At 40.9% G+C, this 21,116-nt stretch overlaps 2 protein-coding genes across 4 annotated transcripts in view; both read left to right on the top strand.

The window, feature by feature from the left end:
* The first annotated feature begins 2,756 nt into the window (after nucleotides 1-2,756).
* LOC103721759 (magnesium transporter MRS2-1-like) lies at nucleotides 2,757-13,196 on the top strand. 2 transcript variants are annotated; one of them, XM_026810286.2, is made up of 5 exons: nucleotides 2,757-3,379; nucleotides 6,701-6,829; nucleotides 6,920-7,258; nucleotides 7,346-7,393; nucleotides 12,570-13,196. In XM_026810286.2, exons 1-5 carry the CDS (start codon nucleotides 2,828-2,830, stop codon nucleotides 12,675-12,677), a joined length of 1,176 nt encoding a protein of 391 aa, XP_026666087.1. In that variant the 5' UTR covers nucleotides 2,757-2,827; the 3' UTR covers nucleotides 12,678-13,196. The 2 variants fall into 2 exon arrangements, with proteins under 2 accessions (XP_026666087.1, XP_008810307.1); XM_008812085.4 differs by lacking the exon at nucleotides 12,570-13,196 and adding an exon at nucleotides 12,120-12,386 and having other exon boundaries at nucleotides 2,759-3,379.
* Nucleotides 13,197-13,477: 281 nt separating this feature from the next.
* The window catches only part of LOC103721770 (kinesin-like protein KIN-7I), a 37,130-nt gene continuing 29,491 nt past the window's right edge, over nucleotides 13,478-21,116 (top strand). Inside the window, exons 1-9 of one of the 2 annotated variants that reach the window (XM_039126445.1) lie at nucleotides 13,478-14,140; nucleotides 14,234-14,323; nucleotides 15,866-15,984; nucleotides 17,801-17,914; nucleotides 18,018-18,099; nucleotides 18,193-18,260; nucleotides 18,343-18,417; nucleotides 18,561-18,706; nucleotides 18,791-18,893. In XM_039126445.1, coding sequence (XP_038982373.1) covers nucleotides 14,017-14,140; nucleotides 14,234-14,323; nucleotides 15,866-15,984; nucleotides 17,801-17,914; nucleotides 18,018-18,099; nucleotides 18,193-18,260; nucleotides 18,343-18,417; nucleotides 18,561-18,706; nucleotides 18,791-18,893 — 921 coding nt within the window. In that variant the 5' untranslated portion in view covers nucleotides 13,478-14,016. Of the gene's footprint in view, nucleotides 14,141-14,233; nucleotides 14,324-15,865; nucleotides 15,985-17,800; nucleotides 17,915-18,017; nucleotides 18,100-18,192; nucleotides 18,261-18,342; nucleotides 18,418-18,560; nucleotides 18,714-18,790; nucleotides 18,894-21,116 lie in introns of those variants that run through there. The other variant, XM_039126447.1, reaches the window with a different exon arrangement.

The raw sequence follows: 21,116 nt of genomic DNA, 5'->3' as shown, positions 1-21,116 counted from the left end.
TAGGGTGACCTTGATGAGGTCGGTCTTGTGCTCTATGCCGGTCTACCTCATGTTCAATACCGTTGTCCCTAAGACGGTGCTGCCGAGCATCGAGCGGCTTGTTCAGGCCTTTCTCTAGGGGTCTTATGGCGGTGGCCACGGGGTGCATCTTGTAGCTTGGGAGTCTATCTGCCAGCCAACCTAAGTTGGGGGACTAAGGTGCAATCTCTTTTGATGAGGAGAAAGGCACTGATCACCCGGCATGCAGCCAGATTTGTTCTGGAGCCATATTGCTTTTGGAGTTAGGTGATGGCAGCCCTGTATGGTCTTGCTTGGATGGGTGAGGTACTGACAAGGGGCCGAAAATGCTCTTCCATTTGGCGAGAGATCCGTAGGTATGTGCCTTTGGTCTTGACTAACTGTAGATGGCCGATCGACGATGGGCAGAGTGTGGATGCAGTGGAAGACCCCTGAGTGGACTCGCTCCTGGTTAGGCATTGGCCAACTATGGTCCATGTCGAGGCCCTGGGAGGACTTTGGGTATGCGACCTTCTTCGCTCTGGAGGGGTAGGGTGGGATACCACCCGGATCACCCAGCTATTTGGAGATCAGCTTGCGGAGAGGATCTAGTTAGTGCCAATTTTGGGATGTGCCAGCCCCGACGTGAGAGTGTGGAGCTCGACCTGCAGATCCAAGATTAGGGTGGGCGATTTCTACAGCATTTTCCAAAGTGAGCAGCACCCGAGGGTGGATTACGCGCTTCGGCCTGCACCCGAGGGTGGCCTTATTCCTCTAGAAGGTTGCCTGGGGCTGGCTCCCAACGAGACTTGTCCTGAGTGGAAGGGGTTTGGATGTTCACCCTCAGTGCCCCTTGTGCCAGGTGGTTGAGTCAGCAGACCATGCTTTATTCCAGTGCCAACATGCGAGGAGGATCTCGGAGCTTGCCATGACCCATTGGAGGTTTGGTGTCACTCGACGTCCTTTCTGCAGGTGATCAGATGGCGGGCTATTATCCCGTGATCCCGACAGGTGGCTACTATGGTGACCTATATAGCTTATCAGTTCTGGCTGTCCAGGAACACCTGGACATTTGGTAAGAGCTGTCCTCCACCGAGGTTCATGGTCGAGCGGGCCTGACTCTAGGCGATAGAGATTGCTCAGTCGCAGCTGTTGGATGGACCCTTGATAGCTCAGGATATCTGGGGCTCTACTTCTGCTCGTGGAGCATCTCGTATGGTATTTTTTGCCTGGGAGCCCCCAACGCCAAGTTTCCTCAAGGTAAATTTTGACAGATGCCTATTGGATGGTGGGAGAAGGGGATGTGCCGGCTTTATCATCAGAAGGCCGGAGTCCAGAGTGATTGCGGTTGGTGGTTGGCAGATCTTCGACACCTCGATCCCGGAGGTTGAGCTGAGGGTGGCTTGGGCTGGCTTAAGTTATGCTCGGCGGGAACTGCAGGCAAGAGTTGTACTGCTCGAGGGCGATTCAGTGACAATCACTGGCTGGATTCAGCAGAACGTAGGTGGGGTGGGTGACTACCATCCGCTGCTTAGGAACATCCGGACTATGGTCTATAGTGGAATGGCTTTGCAGACAAAGCATGTGTATAAAGAGGCCAATGGGGCAGCGGATTGGGTGGCCTTATATGTGACCAACCACTTCAAGGATACTCTTTGGGTGGGGGAGAGAGGGTTACTAGGTGCGCTTCGAGACCTATTATTTTTTAACTTTTTTGGCTGTATCCGTACCTGTAATGTAGATATATCCGTTTTAGCAAAAAAAAAAAAAAAATAGACGACATGAATGACCACTAGCTTCTGTAGTCGGAGCTCTGGACACCAAATATCCAGCAGGGGGCTGGGTACTTAAAATGAACAGCGATGAACTGTTGTTAATCCATGCCACCACAGTGGTTGTATCCCCCTCCAACCAGACCGGCCCAGGTAGCCTGAAGCTCGGCTTCAGGAACAGAACCGTTGGTTTGAGGCCTGACCTCCTGCACCTATTCTCTTATGTCAATTTCTTGTTTTATTCGAACAATAAAACTAGTAACAACATATCTGATTTAATTAATGTTAAAGTGTTGGAAAGTGAAGACCATTCACTCTTGCGTTGCGACTCGCAAAGTGACTGCAGACCCTCTTCCCATCTCCAAAGCCACTTCGGCACTTAGAAAATCATTACTTCATTCCCCATTTCCATACTGAACCACGTACATAATAGTTGCTCACTTTTCCCGGGAACTATTTTAGGTTTGTCACTTCCACCAAGCTAAAAGTTATCTGATAAGAGATTTATGTATTGAATATGATACCATCATTCTTCAAGTCGCATGGGATTTCCATTTTGAATGGCACCTGTTGGTTGACTTTGTTCAGTATCATCAAGAATAAGAACTCACAACTCCCAATGGAGGTTATTTTCTAGTCTTGTGCCTTGCAACTCCAAGAAACCAAGGCTTCAACTACCAAAATCAAGTAAGACTGCAAAGTAGCAAGCCACTTGAATCACCGAATTTTCTCCTAACCTTCAAGTCTGGTTTGAGTCCCAGAATCGCAACATTCTTCTCCATCTATGTTTGGTACAATAATTAGCTCTACCTAGAATTCAACATCCCACACGAAATTGACACAACCTAACCCGAAATAGGCCACTGTTTCTTTTTTGCCAGGGATTGAACCAAACCTTGGAAAAATCTTGGTCCTACGCCTCGTTACGGATCGTTGACGTGCCTCATCCCAGTGATAACGTTTTGGCCTGGGCGGTGGGAGCCCACACGTTCCGACGATCTCGTACTCCCGATACGTTTAAATAGAAGAGAATTTTCGCCAATCTCCCCTGTCCTCCCATGGCGGAGCTCAAAGAGCGGCTCCTCCCGCCCAAACCCTCGTTCGCCACCGCCACACCGGCGGCCTCGAATCCTCAGGAACCCTCCGCCGCCTGCGCCGGGCACCGCCCCCTCTTCCAGGGCATGGACTTCCTGGGGCTCAAGAAGCGGGGTCAGGGCCGCCGGTCGTGGATCTGCGTCGACTCCACGACGGGGGGCTCGCAGGTGATCGAAGTGGACAAGTTCACGATGATGCGGCGGTGCGACCTCCCAGCCCGCGACCTCCGCCTCCTGGACCCGCTTTTCGTCTACCCCTCCACCATCCTTGGCCGGGAGAAGGCCATCGTCGTCAATCTCGAGCAGATCCGCTGCATCATCACTGCCGACGAGGTGTTCCTCCTCAACTCCTCCGACGTCTATGTCTTGCAGTACGTCGCGGAGCTCCAGCGCCGCCTCACCGCCCACTCTGTGGACGCCCTCGCCGGCGGGTCCACTCCGCCGGACTGCCTCCCCTTCGAGTTCCGGGCACTCGAGGTCGCACTCGAGGCCGCCTGCACCTTCCTTGATGCACTGGTACCATCTTGATTCCCTTGTTTCGCGCTTTAGACTCTAGGTTTCTTTCATGCGAGATTTGCTCTAATATAGTGGCTTAGGAGACAACCTGAACCTAAACCGATAACTGAACCGATATTGGTCGAAGAGTACAAAACGAGTTTAGAGTTTGGATGGTTGATGCAACAGTGATATGGTGTGGTGATTGTCCCCCCTCCTGCATGGAAAATGGATATAGTATTTGAGACTGAATCGGTACTCATTAACATGGTACCGGATTGGTTTGTTATCGGACATATGGTATCGGTACCTTGGGTGTTCTCTTTGCGGGCATAACATAGTAATGCAGTTGGTGCAGGCAAAAGACTGTTAAATGGATCTTGATCGATTACATAAAAGGATTTGTGAATCTACTCTAGAAAAATACTGAATAATTGCTACTTGAGGAGTTGTTGGATTGGTTTCCATGGAGTTTGTTGTTGGAGATGCGTGAAGAATACTTATCTCTGGAAGGAGCTTTAGTGGCATTGTTTGCAGAATTTTGAATTGAAGAGTAACCTGGTTGATGGTGAGAATGCTTCATGATTTAGAAGTGTACCACACAGACCATCAAAGGACATGCTATGTGCATGAATGTTGAAACCAAATTTTCAATAGTCCAATCCAAGGTATTGGACTGCGGTGGAAACAAGACCATCATCACTAATCAATTGATAAATGATGCCACCCAGCAACCCAGCCTATTGATTTGATATATTCTGGAACAGTCAAGATACCTGTATTGACTTGAGAAAGAGTATCATTAAGATGCATGACGGGTCGTGAACGGAAAGAGCAAATGTCCGGGTCAAACTGGGTCATGTTCCATTGGAAGTGGATGAATCAGGAACATGACAAAGAAAATCAAGTGAGAGCAAACTGCGTAATTTCAAATGCAAATGAAATTGATACAGCCGGCCGGCTATGAAAGAGAAGGAATTTTGTTATTGTCAGACAACTATAATATATAGACAGTTTCCTTGACAGTAGGGAGTCTATTTCTGTCCTCTTTTTGGTTGCTGGACTTTCTCTCATACGGGCTCTTGCTTTCACTTTCACAAAGAAATTTTGTTTTTCATATTTTGAAAATGTAGTGAAAGTTTGCCACACAAAGATGACTGAAGAGATTTAGAAAATCCAATATAGGGTCAAAGATAAGAAGATGATTTGAGATCTCTGGACCATGCCTTGTGAACTTGTCTCTGCTTGCTACATTTGTGTTCCTTTGTATTTACTGACCCTATGCTCCTATCAAGATCCTCTTGAAATGTAAACTTCCTACTTGTCCCTTGCTTTCCTCTAAGTCTTTCAACTGAATTGTTGGTTGAATCTCCTTCAAAATCAGGTACCACTTATCGTTGTCCAACACCCAACATTAGCTTGCTTCACACATTTTGACCTTAGAAGACTTTGAAGATAGTGAAGCCTCATCTGAAAATTGGCAGAGCCTTTCCAAAAATTAAGCGTAAAACTACAGCCAACTCTCCTAACCACAAAATTTTGTGGAAATTGGTCCTTTCAACAATCCTTAAGAGGACATTGTAGTGTATAAGAATCTCAAATGACAAACCAAAGAAAACATTAAACTTCATGTTTGCAGGGCTTCATAACCAAATTGTGTAGTTTAAAATGCATTCCTTGGTGTACTAGTGGCATGCCGGCTTAGCATTGGAAGATTTAGATCATGCTTCGCCATGTCATTTAGTGCCAATGCTTGCATGTATTGGCATATCATCATGCTAAGTACTAGTTCACTGTTGGCAGTGTGCTAGTGCTGCATGTTTTGATGCAACACATCATGCCGTGCTGCGCTGAAATCCATTAATGGAAGAAAAGAAGCTTTACCAAGAAGTTCTTTCAACTTTTCATCTCCATTCTCAAGTTATCCTTATCTTGTAAGAAGGCAGGGAAATGCTCCAGAACAAAATAAGTAAGGCAGACTACTTTCTCGCTTAAGATTATGCTCTAAACAAGGACACTAAATTTCTTCCCTGTATTTCTCAATAAAACCTTGGATAATGATGTTTCTCTTAAAAGATATTAAAATAGATCATGGCCGCCATCCACCATAGGTAAATGACCACCACATCATTTATCATTTGAAATTATCACATTATACTATGCCCCTCTCAAAGCCTCAATGAATGCTGAGATTTATGTGTACATAATGCTCATTCTTTCACATGGGTAATAAGGACTCCATTCTAAATTTGAATACACAGGATATTGTACTAATTGTCAGAGTGTGAAATATATATAGATATGAAATGCATATAGACAATGCTTCTCCAGTATTCCCTTCCACCCTGTTTGGCCTTCAAACTACAGAAAGAAATGTGTGCCTCTCTCTCTCTCGCAAACACTTAGCAATTGTGCGAGTGGCAAGAGGTTATTGGGTACGATTACATTGCTTATAAATAGCTTTGCATTGATATCATATGACAACATGAATGCATGTGGATTCTGTAGTCATAGTCAAAAATTGTAGCTGAGAAGGTGCATCTTAAAACATTTATGTTATAAATAAAAAACTCACCCATGCACGGATTCCTTCGTGCATCCATAAATAGATGTCTCCTTTTTCGCTTACTCTTAACAATAACCTGCAAGCAAGATCCTTTATATATTGGGTCTACAATTCTGAATTATAATATATACCACTGAAGTTCTGGGGCTTTATACTCTTGTGTGACCCACTTGTTTGTTGACCGATTACCCACTGTGTACAATTAACTGGCCCTGTTCTGAACTGCAGATAATTAACACCTCGACTATTATCACCACAGGTGTCAGGAGCCACCACAGGTGCCAGGAGCCCATTGACCACTGCCAACAAATAGAAAATATTTGAGATACTATGTGTATATTTTCACAAGAAAAGGAATCAATGCTTTAAATTTTTGAGAAAGTATTAACCAATATTTCTAATTTTTGAAGAAAATATTGAATCAGTCAATGTTAGACACCTTTTGCCACCATATGTAAAGGTGCTGTTCTCAAGTGGTTTATTCTGAATGCAGTTTTGTTTCCATTTTCCCTAGTGAATGCATCCTTAATATTGCAAATGTATGCTTAAACTTAGTTCAAACCAGTTCATGAGACCTGAAGTTGAATCTTCACCTCTATGTTTCTTATTTTAACCTGTATCTTTTGTTTTTGTATTTGACTAATTGTGGATCTTATTCATCTGCTGAAGTGCATAACAATTATTTATGATTCGTGGCTGGCTGATATTAATATCATATGTGTGTGTCTGCATTTTGTCCCTGAATAGAAACTGAAGATGACTGTAAAATTCATTAGGTTGCTGAACTAGAAATTGAAGCATACCCTGCATTAGATGAGCTGACATCAAAGATCAGCACACTTAACTTGGAACATGTGCGCCGATTGAAAAGCAGGCTCGTTGCATTGACTAGGAGAGTTCAAAAGGTAGACCCTTAATGTCAGCTGCCGCTTAGCAATTTCATATATATATCTCTCCCTGCTGTTTTTAATACCATTAAAGTTTTGCTTGGATAGGCTCGGGATGAGATAGAGCAGTTGATGGATGATGATGGTGATATGGCTGAAATGTATCTTACGGAGAAGAAAAGACGAAAGGAAGCATCATTCTACAGTGACCAGTCTATGCAAGGATTTGGTTGTATTGGTGCTGGAGTATCAGTTTCTGCTCCAGTTTCACCTGTTTCTTCACCACCTGAACCTCGCAAGCTTGTTGAGAAGAACTTGAGCCTTGCTAGAAGCAGACAAGAAGATAGTATGAAAAGTTCTGACAACACTGAAAACATAGAGGAGTTGGAGATGCTGTTGGAAGCTTACTTTGTGGTCATTGATAGCACTCTTAACAAACTGACTTCGGTAATCAATGAATTTTATTTTATTTTTATAACATTCTCTGGCATAATTTAAATATCTAAAGATTGGTTGTCTACACTATCTTTTCAGCTAAAGGAGTACATTGATGACACAGAAGATTTTATTAACATTCAACTGGTATTTTTCCCTTCTCCTGAGTTTTATGGTTAATGCTGTACCTTGCTCGTGATTATATTTGTAACATACAATGCCATACTGAGCTGATCCAAAGGGGTTAAAAAATTATTAATGACACATAAGCCATTTCATGATCCAAACAACTGTTTCTTTCTGATCTATTTTGTCAAATCGGATGACTAAACAAGAGAGAAATAAAAATCATTTCTTTCTACAAGTCAAGTGATTCTTTAATTTCTGATGATAATGTGACAATGTTCTGATAGATGTATTATATACATTTTAGCGAACCTGTAATAGTAGTGCTTTGTTTTCTTGTGAAGACATGTGACTGATGATGACGTCTACTGATATCTCTGCTATTATACAAGCATTAGAGTAGCGTTCTATGATAACTATAGATAAGTAAATTCTGTTGGGATAATATTATGTGCCTCCGATCATGTAAAAGAATTCAATAACAAGAAATGTCCACTAATTCAATGATGTATGCCTGCGATGAGTCTTAAATGACAGTGGGATGGGAACTTCAGGTGCAGCTAATTCTCAAAACACAGTAATACAGAGTTATATGTATGTACTCGAGCATGTTGTCTTCTGTAGCTTACTAATACAAAATTGTTGATTAGAAGTTGGGGTAAAAGGACAAAGTTCATCAAAAACCCCATTACTGATTTCAGGGAATTCAAGTTTCCTCAATCTGAGCACAAAAATTGAGCATTATTGTTGTGATTACCATAAGACTTAGTGCCATTGGCTTGAAGAAATACTTTTTAGTTCACCGAGAAAATAAATAAGTTCTTTTGCCAGCACACATGAATATTATTGTAGAACTGTAGCCAGACCACCCTAGGTGCAGGCACATGCCTTGATATTTAATTTATTCCACTAGTTTATGCACAAGATAAATTATATGAATTCAGTAGATCATTGAGCTATGAAATGTACAAAGTTCTAGTATTGATAAACATGTGAATGGTAGCTTATTTGTATAAATTTTTGAAAAATCTTGTGCTCTCCAAAGTCCAAAACACTCTTTGTAGAGCAATAATTACATTGCAAACCATTCTTCGTAGATTTCATGAATGTATATAGTAGCAATGATTTACATTTGATTTAAGGGGTTGTTTGAAGCCCTATAGTTGAAGTTACACTGCAATTCAAGTTGTGTTGCAACTTAAGTTGGAACAGTTGACTTACAATGAAGCTCACTTTTTGTGTTTGGAGCAAGGTATGTCGTACTAGTATCGGTAGGCGTATCGGTCGCCTATTGGACTGATACAGAACCGGTCGCCTACCGGACTGATACGGTACCGATTCGGACCGGTTTGTACCTATACTGAATTAGCCAACGGCGCGTGGCGCGTGCACGGCCACAATGCCACAGTGGGCTGTGGCATCCCGCTGTGGCATTAAATGCCATAGAGCGGCATAATTCCACAGCTAGCGGCATTTAAATGCCGGTGCCGGTTCGCACTAGGCGAATCGGATGGAACCAGTCCAGTTCCGTCCGATTCGCACCATCTGATTTGCTCTTATACCGACCGATACCGGCCGGTTCAGGCCGGTACGGGCTATATACTGCTCGGTTCCAGCCCCAATAGGGTTGGAACTATTTTTCACTACGAACCGTAGCAGTCAGGGACTGGACCGATACAGTACGTGCTGAGCTGGCCGGCACGGGCTGGTTCAGCATACCATGGTTTGGAGGAGAGTTTGGAGAAAAGAGTGGTAAAACTAGAAAGATGGAGAGGAGAGGGGGTGTGGCCCTATCTCGTGATTATGGCAGTTTATGCCACCATGTCCCAAGATGTGCTGTACCGGTATCGGTAAAAGTACCGGTTGCCTACTGGACTGGTACGGTTCTAGTTCAGATCGGTTAGAACCGATACCAAACCGGCCAACGCATAGCGTACGCAGAAAAATGTGTGCGGCCGCGTGCGTTAAATGCCGCAAAGTGGCATTAAACGTGCCCGCACGGGCGTGCTGCCCCACGCGCAGGCTCGCTGCCCCGAGGGCGAGTACTGCCGGTCCGGTTCGCACTGGTACCGGGCTTGTACCGCTCTCGGGGCAGTCGTTTTCCACGCTTGAATCGGACCGGTTAGAAACTGGATTGGTTCGGTACAGGCTGAACCGACCGGTATGAGCCGGGTCAGCATACCATGCCATGTTCTTCACCAAAGTTACTCTAAAAGCCCTTCAATAGAACCTATGTCGCCAACATCAATGAAGTCTAAGATATGGTGTATCTGACGGATATTTTGTTGAACACTTGCTAGTGGATGCTAAGTTGGAGCACTTGACGTACATGGAGATGAGGTATTTTGGATGAAGAGGTTAATGTCAAAGCTATCGATGGCGAGGGTGAGGGCGTGGACCTAGACCCCTATGGGGATGGAGCAGGCAGCGGTGATGGCTTTAAGGAGGGTGAAGAAGGTGAAGGAGAGGTGTGGGATAGGGGGCTAGAGGTGATGCATGGTGGTGTAGAGGCAGAGGTGTGGGTGATGGAGGAGTAGGAGGGTGGATGTCACCATAGGTGAGGGCAGTATTGCAAATGAAGGCGGTTCAAAGGAAAGGGTTGGAGTGCAGGATTTGGGCAAAGATGAGGATTGAGTAGGGGTGGGTGGTGACACGGTGGTCGGCAAGGTGATAGAGGATGTGGGCGACGAGGAAGCTACTACGGTGAAGATTGACATAGAGGAGGCAGTTGTGGGCTTCCCCAAGGTGGGGGAGGCCCGCGACAACATCAAGTGTGGCAACAAGGAGGGATTTGAGAGCGAGGTGAGAGAGGAGAGGGGTAGTGAAGGAGGTGGAGGAGAGATTGGGGAGAGGTCTGGTGAGGTACGATTAGGGAGATTTGGAGGGAGGTGAGGTTGAGATGGGCACCAAAAGGGAGGGAGGCAATAACATGGGGTGAGGTGCTAAAGCTTTGATCCAGATAGAATAAAGAGATTTTTTTTTCCTTAAATTAAGATACCTATTTGAACAACTGCAACTTATCTCACGGCCATTTTGACCACGATTCAACATACCACATGATAGCCTTGAGTTATAGTCCAACAAGCAACTCAATTTATTGTGCAATTTGAGTTGCAGGTAAAGCTGATCATGGGTCGGTCCTTGGGCCTAAACTATATTCATTTTTAATTGGGCTTCGGTTCGAGTGTATTTAAAATTTGGCTTTTTTTTGGCCTAAGCCCGACACATGATCAACTCTACTTGTAGGCATTCAAACAAGCATGCTGGCCCGCTTATGTAACTCAAGTTGCATGGGGCTTTACTTACAAGACTCCTAATAACCTTTAAGTACAAATTGTTAAGTATATTTTTTCTAAAATTAAGCAAATAGTTGTTTTTATGTAGGAATTTATAGAACATAGAGGATTCCGAATTTAAGCAACTACTTGTTCACCTTGACAATCAAAGAAACCCTATCTGGGTGTTTTGACCGTGGTATTTTTCTTTCTCTGCTTTCTGGATGCATAGAAACTAGAAGTTCCGGACTCTATGACTTGGTTGTTGCACCATCAAACTATAGTACCATATAAAAGAGCAATTGCACCAAGGTCGGCGGAACCGTCCCGAATTGCCCCGTTCGGGGTGTCTCGAGCCGTACCGGCTGCGGACCGGGAATGGTTCCGGTGATGAAAACGAGATCGGCGCTGGAGGGGGAGAAGACGAAGGAAAAGGAGGAAGAGAGAGAGAGAGGGGGAGGAAGAGAGAGGAAGAGGAAGGAAGAGAGAGAAAGGTTGAGGCAGGAGAGCCGTCGTGCGGAGGAAGGAGCTGCGGAAGAGGCACTCGCTCTGATTCTCTATTTCTTTTGAAACAGGGGTTGGAGGGGCTTCTTTTATTTTTGGAGATTTTAAGTGAAAGTCGGCAAACCCAGTGGCGACTTCACTTATTTTTTAAAATATTTTAAAATCTCAAAAATAAAAGGGCCCCTCCGGCCCCTATTTCGAATGAAACAAGAGACTGGAGGGGTCTTGGTGAGAAAGAGCAGAATGTGAGAACTCCCTTTGTGCTAATTGCGGAAAAGGTGCGTCTCCGGTTCAACTGTTTTCCGTAGCTTTCCGGCATTTCTCCAGCCTTTGCCTCCTCCGCGCGGCAGCTCTCCGACCCTCCACTGGCTCTCTGCTGGCCTCCCCCTTCTCTCTCTTTTTTCCTCTCTTGTTCTTCCTTTCTCCTGCCTATTCCACTGTGTCGGTATGGGCACGGCACAACATGGCGTGGGCCCGTACCGATTGATCCCGCCGGGCAACCGGTACGGTGCTCGGTACCTGTTCTGCTGACTCTGAATTGCACGACTGTCCACTTTGGCTCCACAATAGTCATGTGTCAACACTCCCCTGCTCTAAGAGACTACCCTACCTGCACTTGCTTTTTATTATATTTATTCGTCCTCATGTGCTCATCTCTCTATAAATTAGTTACGGAGAAGAAAACTGAAAGGTTAACAGAGGCGTTTTACATAGGAAGGTCTCTGTCCTGATTTCTTGATTGATGACAGTCGTATCAAGTAGTCTTTCTTCTAAAATAATAATGTGTATTGCACAAACTGAATGCTAGTGTTGTCGATGAAAGAATTGATATTTGCGTATCTCTTTTTTTCGTGAAAAGATATTTGTTTCTTTTTTCTTAAAATGTAGAGTAGTGTAAGTCCATCAGACACTCTTAAGCCCTTTTACCCACTGAATTGTTCATCATTGACTTGAATCTCTGCTTTCAGGACAATGTTCGGAATCAACTGATCCAATTTGAGTTGCTGCTAACAGTTGCAACATTTGTCGTCGCCATCTTTGGGGTTGTTGCAGGGATCTTTGGCATGAATTTTTCAATAACATTATTTGAAAAACCGAGAGCATTCCAGTGGGTGCTTATAATCACTGGAGTGTCCGGTGTAGTTATATTCTGCTCCTTCCTATGTTATTTTAGATACAGAAGATTATTCCCTTTGTAGGCACGTCGCAGATATAGAGACAGAAACTGATTTCTCTCAGTGCAATCTGCTATGAATTCAGAAGCAGCAATTGCATAAGAGGCCATCATATTTCTATCCCCTATATATATACCATTCTTCCGAGGAAAAGCTTAGGGGATATAAGTAATATTGCTACTGTAGGATGAGAGGATATATTAGTGACGCTTCTAACTTTCTTGCTATATTTCATCTTAACAGACTTTTGCAACTTCTTTCTCCACGGATCTTGTGGGCAGCAGAAATTTGTATAAGTTGGCATGTCTGGCTTTAAAGGAAAATTGGGTGAAGTTCACAAAATTATATTAGTCAATGTTGGCTGAATAAAATAGGATTCAGTGTTGTGCTTCAATGTGCCAGCGTCTCAGCGGCTTAGATGAGGTCCCATGGTCTTGAGAGGCATTCTGGGTGAGGAGTTTCTTATTATATAATTCCATCGCTGGTTCCGACATGCTTAATAGGAGGATTTCAATACTCTTCCAAAAAAAAATTAAAAAAAAGTTTTTGCAGTTATATATTCACCAAATGCAGTTCTTCCTTGTTACCTGGCATGGCAGGTAGTGCTTATATATGAATTCTGTAAGCCCTTACTGTTACGGAGCTCTTTCGTGAAGTTGCTTACTTTCTGCAGCATTTTTGTTTTTTAAGGGGATTGCTATGGTTTTTTCTTTATCAAAAAGTGGTGATTCATCGTTGATTATTTGAGGAAGATGAATGGCTGGCTAATATCGTGAATTTTTGTTTTAATATATCAAAAGTATTTACTCTAGAGATTTGTAAAGCAGCCTTTACACACGCATAAATAAAGAAAGATCTTTATCCCTTCAATACTCTCTGTCATTGTCATTCATCTCCACTCCAACGTCTATTGCATGTGGAATAATTTATAGCCCATTACTTTGCTCGACAATCATCTACGAAAGATATAGCAGAAAATGGAATATAGATATGAATCGGATATTAAATATATTCATTTTTTTATTTGAATATAACGATGATTGGATATTTTTTAAAATATTATTCAAATTTAAGTAAAATTCAATGATAAAAACTAGCAATAAAAACAAAATTATAAATCTAAAATTCAATTAAAAAAATATAATTTTAAAAGGTATTTATCAATAATAAAAATTAACAACTTTATAAAAAATACGTTGTCCAAGATTGCACCTTCAAGGCATCTTACAATTGTCACTGGTTGTAATTGGCAGGTAGAAACTAGAAAATGGATATTTGAATTATTGTCTCATATGATATTTGAATTTTTTTTAGTTTAGGTCTAGTAAGATCTGAAAAAATCTAGTATATCTGCATCATATCCGCATTTTTGAATTGATTATCCAAATTTGTATCCGAATTTTATTGGACCAAAAAACCGTGGTCGGATACTGTCCATCCCACTATCAATCCTGCCAACCTCTCTCTCCTGTTCCGAGGCTATTTTTGTCACTTCGCTCGTTCTCGCTCCACTCTCTCGAGCGGGAAAATAAGAGGGCGGAGGCCGAGGTTTATTTCGCCCAAGTGCCAGTTCCTCCACAGTCCAGATCTAATCCCTACTCTCTCTCGTTCTCCCCCTCACCTTCTCTTCTCCTCTCTTTCTCTCTCTCTTCCTCCGTGAACCGGCTTCTCCGCGTTTCTTCTTGCAGTGATGGAGCGAATATATGTGACGGTGAGGGCGAGGCCTCTCTCGCCGGAGGATGCCAAGAACACCCCTTGGAGGATCTCCAGCAACTCCATCCACCTCGCCAACCAGTCGACCAAATTCGAATTCGGTTGAGTTTCTTCTCCTTTTCTTGTTTCTTGATATTAAACCCTATGTTTTAGGTTTCTTGATCCCAAGTTAATTTCATCTCGTCGGTCGGCAGATAGGATTTTTGGGGAAGACTGCATGACTTTGGATGTCTACGAGGCTCGGACGAAAGATATCGTGGCCTCTGTTATTCGAGGATTCAACGGTACGCTAGTTAACTGCATCTCCCATGAGCCTCCTTCCGTCCCCTTGTTTAATCTCTGTTCATTGTTTCTCTGTTCGTTCGTTCTGTTTCATTGGTGCGAGTTTTTTCTTTTCTTGATTTCTTTCATTATTCATGTACGTGCTAATATTTTGTACTTGTTTCAGTCCTCTGATTTGACGAGATCGCAAAGCAATATCATGATGGATGCATTTGTTCGAATAATTGTTCGGCAACTGATTTTTTATCGTAATTCCGGAATTGATTTTTCTAGCTGCACCAAAAGTGTCGAGCAAGATATTGCTTATAATAATATGGTGTGTACTGGTGCCAAATACGGTTGAACATTCCAGTATAGATAGTGCTGCCTCATCTAAATTGAAAACAAGTTGTTGGTAGAGAAATATACCACTGGAAATGTGGAACATACTAAGTTTGCACCTCTCATTATAGCAGCTTCATCTCTATACATGTATATGTTAGCAGCATCTGATTTGCTCTACTAATTGCATAAACCCACTTTATTAAAAAAAAACAAATGGTAAAAGTCTAGTTTATATAACTGAGCTCGTGCACTTCAATAGAAATTTGACTGTAGTTTTTAAATTTCATTGGGCATACTGATTAAGGGACCCTATTACTTGGTTTGTTTTCACTATTGCATTTATATGGAATGGGCACGGACATACAGGTTCGGTGTTGGAAAGTTGCCAAAAGATTGTAGTTAGTGAATGGCCAAGTGGATATTCATAGGGAGGATTGCCTTGTTCTTACATCTAAGTGGAACAGTAACGTATTCAGGCCTATGAGACTGTTGTAAGTGTCTAGCTTTTCCAATTTGATCATTCCTTTGTTCATCAAAAAGGTTGTTGCACTAACATATTAGTGTTTTACACTGCACAATTAGCATTGATATTTCACATTTTAAAACATGTGAAGAAGGCTATCCATTGTAAATTTTCTTGGATGATCTGATTACCTGCTAGTGCTTGCAATATAAAGACTGGATTTTGCTGATTGTATTATGTTGTGACCAAAAATAAGGGTAGAGACTAGTGATTTGGTATTTTTACATTAAGCATGCATGATTTGATAATGGGGCAGTGACTTCTTTGGTATTTGTTTTATTGCTGCCTGGCAAAAGAACTTCCTTATCTGCTAAAGTACTATTATCTCTTGCTTTTATAAAAAAGCTGACGTTGCTGTAACTGGCACACAATCGTTCTCACCATTCACTTGTATTTTGAATTTGTGATTGATAAAATTTGTAGACATATCATGTCTTGTAATTAAGTTCTTTTTCATTGGACTTCTAAACCATAAATTCAGCATGAAGGTAAACTATCTATACTACAGGATGCATCTCTACTGCTTCCATTCTCTCGTGTATACTGATAAATAATTTAATAACTTTTTGCCTATTTTTACTCCAATCTAATTGATGATACCATCAAACATGGCATTTTTCATTTTATAACGTCTCATGTATTCTAAGTGTCGATTAATGCTTGGTTGCATATCCTTTTCTTTTTACTTTGCGGACAGGTACTGTCTTTGCCTATGGACAGACAAATAGTGGTAAGACATACACAATGAGAGGATCTGTCACTGAACCAGGGATCATCCCTCTTGCTGTGCATGACTTATTTCAGAGTATTCAAGAGGTGTTATATTTGTTATTATTCTCTGTATATCTATCTTTCTTTCAATCTTTTCCTTCTTGTTTGTCTTTCTGTATGCTTTGTGCTGACAAGATGTTGTTTCAAAGCTACCTAATGTGGAAGATACGCTTCAGTGTTTCTGATGATACGGTAAATGCAAAAAGTTAATCTGCTGCAGAAAAATACCCAGTGTGACAGTTTAATTTTCAGTTGACGTTTTTCTTTTTTCTGTTTTCTTTTTTTAAATTAAAGCATGATTTTGTTGGTTGAAGTATAATAATGCATAATCAAGATCCAGTAATTTGTGAGTGACAATTTTGAAAACACTGTGTTCTTAATCTGGACTAATGGACTAGAGTAAATTCACAGCCTGCCAATAGTTTTTCCTCTTTCTTTGGTTGTGTATTTATTACTAATCACTGTAACTAAAAAGCCTTATGGATGAATTTTTTGAGCCTGTCCTTGCATGAGAAATTATAGAAGATCTCCTTTAAGATCAAACAATTCCGTCAAATTGAGTATGACTGTATGTGCTCAAGGCTTCTAGGCATTTTGAAATCGAGAAATCTCTGCAGGAGCTGGTGTTATCAGAGAAGAATTATCTGATTGAGATTTGCAAATTAAAGAAAAGGGGAAGTGATTTGGACAGAAAGGGTAGTGACTCGGAAAAGAAAGAGAATTTAAACAGTACTTCCTTTATCAACATGCTCCTTTTTCAATTCTTTATTCACATCTTCTATCCTGATTATTGGTGTACTTCTTTTGCCATTTCCTGATCCTCATGAGTTTGACATTTATGCTCAGTGCAGCACTATTGACCTTATCTTATATTCACAACTCTTAAATCTGTCTGATATATCCAAGCCCTACTCTTATGCAACTTAAGAAATTAATCTTTGATATGTTACTATACTGGTGCATTTTGGGCCTATTGTTCTCTTACGTCCTAACCCACAGACATCATTGACTATAGTCTTATCCTGTATGATTACTCTGAAGCGTTGCAGGCGCATGATGACCATACAGCACTTTAAAACACCTCAACTACATCAATCTGTATCTTTAGAAATTTCTCTGTTATCTTTTTGTTCTGAAATAATTCCTCAGCATGTTTTTCTTGGTGCAACTCCTAAGCCTTTTAAGCATGTTCATTCCTCACCATTCTTTTCTCATCTTGTTTGCTTTGATCATTATAGTTGCTTAGTGTTCTAGACTGGACAACATTGTGGGTCTTTCTGCATTTTTATGAAAATTTTCTTTATCGGCAACAGCAATCTTATCTCACCGTGTAAGCACTTTGTCACTTTATTATCAGTTTTTAATTCAATGCGATGTGCGTTGATCTTTTTTTTTTCAAGGGGGTGGGGTGTTGATGGTGAAAAAATACAGTGGTGATATGAGATCAAACCTGAAACCCTGCCCAATAGGAGAGGATGCCAATCAATTGAAAATCAGATGCTTTTTTATCTGTCCACCATTTTGTTTAATAATATCAAAATGATGAAACTGCCCAGAATTTGTTTATCATGAACTCATTTTCATTCCCGTTTCTACAAAATTTGCATCTCAGATACTCTGCTTTTGTTTTACAAATATTTAGACCCTTAATCTCCAAGGTTTAACTCGATATTCTCAATATAGCAGACTCCGGTGCCTCTCTCATCAACTAATGCTGTATCCTGTCCATAAAACTACACCATGCTTTCTCATAGTTAGCATTACTCAGCCACATGATTTTTCCAAGCATATTGTGATAATTAAGGTTGAAAAAAAATGATAAGTTTGACCACAAAAATTTGTTCTTTCCTTTTTCCTTTAGGATTTGGGCAGGGAATTCCTTGTTCGCATGTCTTACATGGAAATATATAATGAAGAAATTAATGATTTGTTGGCTCCAGAGCATCGGAAGTTACAAATTCACGAGAGTATTGAGGTATCAAACATCCTGACTTATTTAAACATATCGTTATTCTCATGATCCATCCAGTAATTCTTCCCTCCTCTTTTTTTTGTAACTTACCTCCTTTTTGTTGAAGAGGGGCATATATGTTGCTGGTTTGAGAGAGGAAATCGTTACTTGCCCTGAACAGGTCCTTGATTTAATGGAGTTCGGAGAATGTAGGTCTTTCTGCATTCTTTCTTCATTTTACGGCACTGGTTATTTTCTAACAATTGAAAGATGAAATTTATGTTTTATTTTCATCCATGAAGCTCATCGTCACATTGGAGAGACAAACATGAATCTTTACAGTAGCAGGTCTCATACAATATTTCGCATGGTAATTTTCATGCCTTGGACCTTGTATATTTAACAATGAAGTTCTTTAGCCTTTATTATTTACTATTTAAGTGGAACTTCAGATAGTTGAGAGTCGGGAAAAAGTTGAAGATAGTGATATTGTTGATTCTTGTGATGCAGTTCGCGTTTCTGTTCTGGTATGTGATGAAGGACATATTAGCTTTTATCACCTTTTTCTTCATTCTTTATCTATTTCTTTTATTCTCTCTCTCTTTCTCTTTGGGTATTGTTTGGATTGTCACCTCATGAGTAAACCTGAGAATTTTCTTGGTATGTTTAGAATTTAGTGGATTTAGCTGGTTCAGAACGTGCTGCAAAGACTGGTGCAGAAGGTGTGCGTCTAAAAGAGGGTTCCCATATTAATAAAAGCCTACTGACACTTGGTACTGTTATAAAAAAGCTAAGCGAAGGTGCAGAGAGCCAAGGGTAAGATGTAAGATTTGCTGCAATGGTTATTTTGACTAATCATGTAAACTGCAAACAGTTCCTTATGGTGAAAATGTCTGATAGGAGTCATGTTCCATATCGGGACAGCAAGCTCACTCGGATTTTGCAACCTGCACTCGGCGGAAATGCAAATACTGCAATCATTTGTAACATAACGCTTGCACAGGTAATACTTAAATTGCCACAAATTCATTAGCAAGGACTAAATTTGTCATATTAAAATATCGTAAACCCTTGTGTAAAGATCTACCTCTGTGCTGTTTCCTTATATTTCATGTTATTATGCTGATATGAATTCCTTAGCTCTCTCATTCTTGATTCACATGATCATATCAGTAGCATTATTTTGCAGTTTTACTACTACACTAGGCCTCTGAATTTCTCCTTATGCTTTGTTCTTTATACTTATCATTAGTAGTTGTCTAATCAAGATCCAATAAAGGAAGATTTATAGCACATGTGGATTGACATGACAGTCTCTAGGTGCAGAAAATGTACTTAGGGATACAATTATGCCTTAGCTAAAATAGCAATAATAACTTTCCACTTGGGGTTATATGGTAAGTGGAATTGCCTGGCAAATGTAGGAGAAAGTTTGTAGTGTTCTCTTGGAGGAGAAAAAATTGGAGCACTTAAAAGGTTCTCCCAAGTTGAAAGAATGGAAATTATGGAATGATCTCATTTAGCATAAAGCTTCTAGCAAGTAAGAAGAACAAAAAAAAAAATACTGCTACTTAGAATGATTAAACATAAAATTGCCTAGTCATAAATGTAGAAATAACACGGGTGTTAACAATTTTATGTGATTAGATCTTCTTGTGAAACATGTTCAGCTCATTACAAAATCTTTAAGGAAGAGTTTCATTTTGAAGGAACTATATCTTTATTATCAAATTAAATATACTTGTCCACAACATTTAGATGAAAGACCCAAATCTGAACTGTGTTGCAACATATTAGTGAAATTTAGATTGTGAGGACAAATATCTGATGCAGTCTCACAACAACCACATATTCACCTTGTCTTGGCCTAAAGACTGTTAGAGGTGCACGAAAAGTACCAATTACTAACATAGATGGGCTAATGCTCTTTCTGGGGAAGTTTTCATGACTGAAGATGGGGTTTCATGGATCTGGGCAGGTATTAGGATTAAATTTGCATCGATGAAAGGGAACAAGATATATGGGACCAAGTGTATAATGAAAAGATGTTTAGACAACAATTATTTAGGATGCCAAAAGGATCAGAATTGACATGAGAGTGAGCATATAGGTCAACTAATTCCAAGCAGCTCATGGAACGTATCAATAATGAGGTAGGAGTATCTTATATTAAACCTAAACGTCCCAGGGCCAAAATAGCTGCAATAATGGGCAGTTTAAAGGAGAGGGAAAAGGTGAAAGAATGTACCTTAGAAATTAATTGAACAAATTGTTAATCCAGTGTTATACAATTACATTCATTAGGCAATTGATTGTCGAGTAGGTTGACATTTGGGGAGTGGGGTGGGAAGAGAGGAAGTGATATTTCTGACTCTCTTTTTACTTGGTTGGAAGAGTGCCCAAAGATGCTAGATGAAGCTTGGGGATGTGAAAAAAGATGAAGGGCACCAGTCTTTTATGGATGTTAATGAAGATATGCTGCATTTATATATAATATTGTCCTGAAGTTTGTCGCTTTCATCATCTAGGAAGTAGCTAGCCAGAATTTCATACCAAGGGAAACATGTGACACCATGGTTCCCCTCATGAAATTTTTCAAGAGTCTAGCCTCCTCAGATTTAGGCAAACTTTTTGGTGATTGCTGAAAATAGGTCTTGTGAGTTTGATGATATTTTGCTAGAATACCGGAATACGGTCAGAGATAAATTGGTGGCCTTTAATGAACTGAAGTGTGCATAAATGACATGATCGAATCGTTGGGAATATGTTATTGCTTGTTATTATTAGGGCCCACCTGGCCTTCGAAACCGTGCAAGAGTTACATCAGTGTAGGTCCATGGCGGCATTGTTCTTAAGACTATGTTGGAGCACTGATAAATATCTAGAGCATTTGTCATGAGCCAAGTAAGTTTTTAGATTTCTAGTGGAGATGAGCCTATGTCAAGGGCTAGTGCTTGGTCTGAATGTGAACAAAATCTCAAGAGGAAAGTCATAGTTGATGAGTTTATTATTGGTATCCTGAAGTACGCTATTGCAAATAGTATAATGTTGGTTCATGATATGAAAACATTTTTGAAATTCAAACTATGAGGCATGCCGTGGAGGATTATGGCTTAAGGACCATATAAAAGGGTTCTAAGCGATGTAATTTAAGGGGTAACAAGAAAGATATACAAATGTAGAAAGTCATACAGAAATGGTTCATGAGTAGACATGTATGCTGGGA

This window comes from Phoenix dactylifera, chromosome 1 (genome assembly GCF_009389715.1).
Source record: "Phoenix dactylifera cultivar Barhee BC4 chromosome 1, palm_55x_up_171113_PBpolish2nd_filt_p, whole genome shotgun sequence".
NCBI lineage: Eukaryota > Viridiplantae > Streptophyta > Magnoliopsida > Arecales > Arecaceae > Phoenix > Phoenix dactylifera.
Note: the sequence above shows the minus strand (reverse complement) of the source record. Positions and strands in the feature narration are given on the sequence as shown.

Coding starts and splice junctions, on each gene's coding strand:
- LOC103721759 (XM_008812085.4), top strand. CDS start 2,828: ATGGCGGAGCTCAAAGAGCGGCTCCTCCCGCCCAAACCCTCGTTCGCC. Junction 6,830..6,919: donor TGACTAGGAGAGTTCAAAAG/GTAGACCCTTAA, acceptor TTGCTTGGATAG/GCTCGGGATGAGATAGAGCA. Junction 7,394..12,119: donor ATTTTATTAACATTCAACTG/GTATTTTTCCCT, acceptor CTCTGCTTTCAG/GACAATGTTCGGAATCAACT.